General features: G+C 34.6%; 1 protein-coding gene across 1 annotated transcript; it reads left to right on the forward strand.

Annotated features, from left to right (window-relative positions):
* The first annotated feature begins 405 nt into the window (after positions 1-405).
* Positions 406-3,933, forward strand: LOC136035575 (cylicin-2-like). Its single transcript, XM_065717450.1, has one exon. The coding sequence runs from the start codon at positions 1,348-1,350 to the stop codon at positions 2,587-2,589; it is 1,242 nt and encodes a 413-aa protein (XP_065573522.1). The 5' UTR covers positions 406-1,347; the 3' UTR covers positions 2,590-3,933.
* Positions 3,934-5,502: the final 1,569 nt, after the last annotated feature.

Here is a 5,502-nt window from a genome sequence, read left to right on the forward strand (position 1 = left end):
GATAAAAACCCGGTTTTCACCCCCCTCAGCACTCACGCTGCATACTTCCTACTGTATTCTTTCTATCCATTCATCTTTCTATTTCTTCATCCATGTCTTCTATCAAATGCATAATCATCTGAATATTCCTTCCATTCAATTGGCTCAATTTTCTTATAGAGAATTCAAAGCACGAGGTTTAAACAATTTTATAGCTTAAGATGCCAACTCTCCCCTCGGCATATGAGAATTCATTGGTCAGCATATTACTGGATACAAATGACACGAACTGAAACTACAAATGAATCTATATATATAAAATAAGTTGTCTGTCTGACGAGTGAGTCAGACAGACTCACTCGTCTGTTTTTTTCAACTGAAAGTAAGGAGCAACATTAAAACTTAAAACAAGAGGAAATAATTACATAAATGAGAGGCTGTCCCTCCTTAGTACCTCACTCTTCACGCTAATACCTTTTAGTACTTTGGAAATTGCTTCTTATTGTTCTAATTAAACGATCCTTGTGTTTCAGAAGTCGTTCTTAAGGAGTCGGTACAAAAAGTCAAACTTAAGCGTAAAGAACGAGGTTTTGAGGAGGGGGGCAACCCTCGTCATACATGTAATAATTTTTGCTCGTTTTAAGTTTTAATGTTGCTTCTTACTTTCAGTTGAAAAAACGTAGTAACTCCCGATTGCTTTTTAAATCATACCGGAAAACCTTTCTCCCCTCCACGGAAAACTTTTCCCATGGTAAGATCCTCTAGACAATTTGATCCGTTGAAAATTTACCCCGAAAAATTACCCTTAAAGTTCCGACATTTAAAATTGAGACGGCAAAAAGAAAGTAAAACAAATACTTAAAAATCAGAGAGAAATTTCAGAAAATTCCCTAGTGTGAAATTTCCCTGAAAAATTTAGCTCCCTGGAAACTCCCCTCTCCATGGAAAATTCTCCTAGCGTAAAATTTTCCTAGCAGAAAATTTACCCCTCCCTAAACCGGAAAATGTATGCATACTTCTTTTTGCAGTAGTAGTTAAGATTAGTCGAAATAACAAGTTACCATTCCTTAATTTGCTTTAAATTGTATTTTTTTCATGTAGCAAAGTTCTTTGGAAAAAAATAATAGTATATTGTGCCCAATTCACTCTTTACATGACGTCATTACAAAACTTAGATATAATTTTTTAATATGACGTCACTCAGTTTAAAACCTGCATGCAGCCCTTTATATCTTAAATGACGTCACTGTGTAGAATGAAAACAGTGTGGCAATTATGACGTAATCTTATCAATAAGTATCGGGTTCCTCAGGCTCTCCAATCATTAATTGAGTGAATTCTATACAGTGAAAATCTATACAGCTTATAATGTTCATATATAAATTTCTGGCCAAACCAGCCTTTCCAATTTCCATTTCTGGTATGAAGAATAAAGGCATATCAAGTAAAAATAAGGTGAAAAGTAAAGAGGGCAAAGAGAAACCCCAAAATGCTACTGAGAAAGAAGAAAAACCTATTTCTCAAAGTGGTGAAGAAATGTTTAGTCAAATGGAAGATAAAGATCGAGCTGGAACTGCTCCTATTGACTTCTTGAAAGAGTCCACTGAAGCCAAAAAAGAAGGGCTTACCAAGCTTCCAAAAGTTTTCGAAGCATTAGAAAAAGGAGGATATGTTGAAGAAAAAAGATCACCTGTTAAAGAAATAATAAACGATAAAGAAAACCAAAGTGACTCAAGACCTTCATTAGCAAATGTTGAAAATAAAGCAATTCTTCAAGACCAAAAACCACCTAATTCACCGACAGTGTCAATCAATCCGCGAGCCAGAGGACAATCCATTTCTCATTCTAGTGTGAAGAATACAGGCAAATCAAGTCATAAACAGTTGAAAAGTACAGGGGGCAAAGAGATACCCCTCCAAACCCCCCCACCTGAGGTAAAAGAGGAAAAGAGAAACAGCCTGAGACAAAAAAGGAAAGAAGAACTTGAGAAGCTGCAAGCAGAAATAGATTTAGAAAATGCAGGAAAAAAGAAGTGTGAAAATCATAAAATAGATGTATTGGGAAGTTGGGACTCAGCAGAAGCAAGTAAAAAGAAGGATAAAAAGAAGAAGAAAAAAGGGAAGGAAGTAATTGCTATTGGAAAGCCAAAGAAAGAACCCAAGAAAACTGCTGAACCTCCTACTAAGGAAAAGGTGGTTAGAGCTATTAAAGATACCACAACAGCCAAAAAGAAGCAAGATGAAAAGGAAAAGATGGTAAAAGCTAAGATGGTATTTTTAGTTAGAACAGATTTAGGAATGGGGAAGGGGCAGGTGGCAGCTCAAGTTGCTCATGCAGCCGTCGATTGTTACATAAATGCTGAGGAAAGTAATCGTGATACAGTTGTGGAATGGAGGCTGTCTGGGAGGCCAAAGATTGCGTTAAAAGTAGATTCTGAAGCAGAGCTACTTACTTTACATAAAAGAGCGAAGAATGCTGGATTAGTGACTGCTTTAATTAAAGATGATGGAAGGACTCAAATCGCCCGTGGTTCTTCAACTGTGCTTGGTATAGGACCTAATTCTATCAGTAGTATTGATGCTGTTTGTGGCCATTTAAAGCTTTATTAGAACTGTTTTGTACCTTTTGAAACATTAAAATGATGTCTCTTAATTTTATTTATTATTGACTCACTTAATAGGTTCAATACTCTTTCTGCTAGAGAACAAGATATATTAAACTCGAGAACAGGAAAGATATATTGATTTTCTTTGGTATTTTTTTGCCGTAAAGTTTGGTCCTTTTTTTTAAATTGTAATGATAGGAGCCGCAACGAGCATTTTTATAGTGTAATGGTAGGTGGCTCATTTCATGAAAATTCATTTTAGTGTAGTTGTATTCATGGTTCTTTTCTTCTAGATTGATGTTTGAATCTCCATCCAAATCGAAGTCCAGCAGTCAAAGTCCAAAAATCGTGCCAAGGTCAATGGGTCAGTAAATACATAAATATGAAAAAAAACTGCATATGTGCCATCTCACCAATGATTAACAATATCAGGTTAAAAACCTGGACTAGGGTAAAGGTCTGTCGGGGAGAAAACTAAAAAAAGAAATTTCCACCAGCACTGGATCCAAGCTTGAGTAATATAATGAAAAAAGAAATCACCAATGCAACAGCACAAAAAAAGAAAAAAAAGAAAAAAAGAAAAAAAGTAAAAAAAGAGAAAAAAATGAAAAAAAGTAAAAAAAAAGAAAAAAAAAGAAAAAAAGTTTGCTTTTGCAGCGTATCCCAGATTTAATATGTTCACACCTAATCTTGCAACACCATTAGAATGGACGGCAGAGTTTGATTTATAATTTGTGTTTACAACATTAGGCAGTACAGACATCCTTTCAAAGGTAACATTTGGAAGTTACTTTGGATTTTTTCTATTTTCTTCATTTAATTTCTTATGAAAAACCCTGCCGTGTGTTACTTCATAACCAAATCTATATTCAAAGTTAAAAACAAGATCTATAAGATACTTCTGTTACAGCTTTGGATTTTTTTTTTTTTTTTTTGCACCAATCTAACAGTTCGTGGTAACGAACTGTAGTAAGGAGCGACCCGGCTCAATAGTAAACGAAACTCTAAAAACGGAATTTTGATGCTAAAAGATACATCAAAAGAATTGGATTTTCATGCTGATTTTAAATATATAAGTTTCATCAAATTTAGTCCTTGTCATCAAAAGTTACGAGCCTGAGAAAATTTGCCTAATTTTGGAAAAAAGGGGGAAACACACCCTAAAAGTCAGAAGTAGAAAATCACACCATCGCATTCAGCGTATCAGAGAACCCTATAGCAAAAATTCCAAGCTCCTATCTACAAAAATGTGGAATTTCGTATTTCTTGCCAGAAGACAGATCACGGGTGCGTGTTTGTTTTTTTTTTGTTTTCTTTTTCCCCAGGGGTCATCGTATCGACCAAGTTGTCCTAGAATGTCGCTGGAGGGCTCATTATAAAGGAAATTAAAACTTCTAGTGCTCTTTTTAAGTGACCAAAAAAATTGGAGGGCACCTAGGCCCCCTTAAACGGTCATTTTTTCCCAAAGTGAACGGATCAATATTTTGAGATAGCCATTTTTTTCAGCATAGTCGAAGAACATAATAGCTATGTCTTTGGGGCGGACTTACTCCCCCACAGTCCCCGGGGGAGGGGCTGCAAGTTACAAACTTTGACCAGCGTTTACAAACAGTAATGGTTATTTGGAAGTGTAGAGACGTTTTAAGGTGGATTTTTGGTTGGGGAGGGGGGTTGAGGGGAGGGGGCTATGAAGGAGGATCTGCCTTTGGGGGAATTTGTCATGGGAGAAGATAAATTGCAGGAAGGGGGCGTAGGATATTCTAGCACTATTAAAAAAACACAATGAAAAAATAAATATGAAAAAGTTTTTTCCACTGAAAGTAAGGACCAGCATTGAAACTTGAAACGAACAGATATTATTACGCATATGGGGGGTTCATCTCTTCCTAAATACCTCGCTCTTCACGCTAAAGTATTTTTAGTAATTTCAACTATTTATTCTACAGCCTTTGTGATTGAGGGGTCAATATTAAAGAATTGGGACAAAATTAAAGCTTTACTGTAAAGAAAGAGGTATTAACGAGGGGGCAAACCTCCTCATATACATAATAAAAATATACGAATATAGAAGTTCGTTACATAAGTTAATTTGTAAGTTACGTATATTTTTTACTAATAAAAACGTTTGTTAAAAATTGAAAATTCTAGTTGCTTTTTTAAGTAACCGAAAAAATGGAGGTCAACTAAGCCTCCTTCCCCACCCCTTATTTCTCAAAATCGTCTGATCAAAACTAAGACAAATCCATTTAGCAAAAAAAACAAAAAAAAAACGCAAATTTCGATTTAATTATTCATTTGCGGAGAGCCAAAATCAAACATGCATTAATTCAAAAACGTTCAGAAATTAAATAAAAAAAAAGTTTTTCAACTGAAAGTAAGGAGCAACATTAAAACTTAAAACGAACATAAATTACTCCGTGTATGAAAGGGGCTGTTCCCTCCTCAACGTCCGCTCTTTACGCTAAAGTTATTTAGTGTTTTATAAAGTAGAATTGAAAGAGAATAGCCCCTTTCATACACAGAGTAATTTCTGTTCGCTTTAAGTTTTTTATGTCACTCCTTACTTTCAGTTGAAAAGCTTTTTTTTTTATATTTAATTTATAGCAAGGAATGGTAAGTAAATAGCGATCAATAGCGAAAGCAGAAGAACCTAAATATTGATAACACTGCATCAGCTTTTTATTCCAAAGATGTATTTGTTTCGAGTTTGAAGTTAAACATCCCAAATTATTTTTACATAAGAAAGTTTTCATAATTATAAAAAAAGAAAGAAAGCAACTTAAAAAGGAGACAATTCCTATACAAATGCACCGTCAAATTATGTTTATATGTCATAAATTAAATTATATGTCTATAGGATTGTCTCCTTAAAAAGGAGACAATTGCTATACAAATGAATATATATATATATATATAT

The sequence above is a fragment of the Artemia franciscana genome, chromosome 14, assembly GCF_032884065.1.
Source record: "Artemia franciscana chromosome 14, ASM3288406v1, whole genome shotgun sequence".
In the NCBI taxonomy this organism is placed as follows: Eukaryota; Metazoa; Arthropoda; class Branchiopoda; order Anostraca; family Artemiidae; genus Artemia; species Artemia franciscana.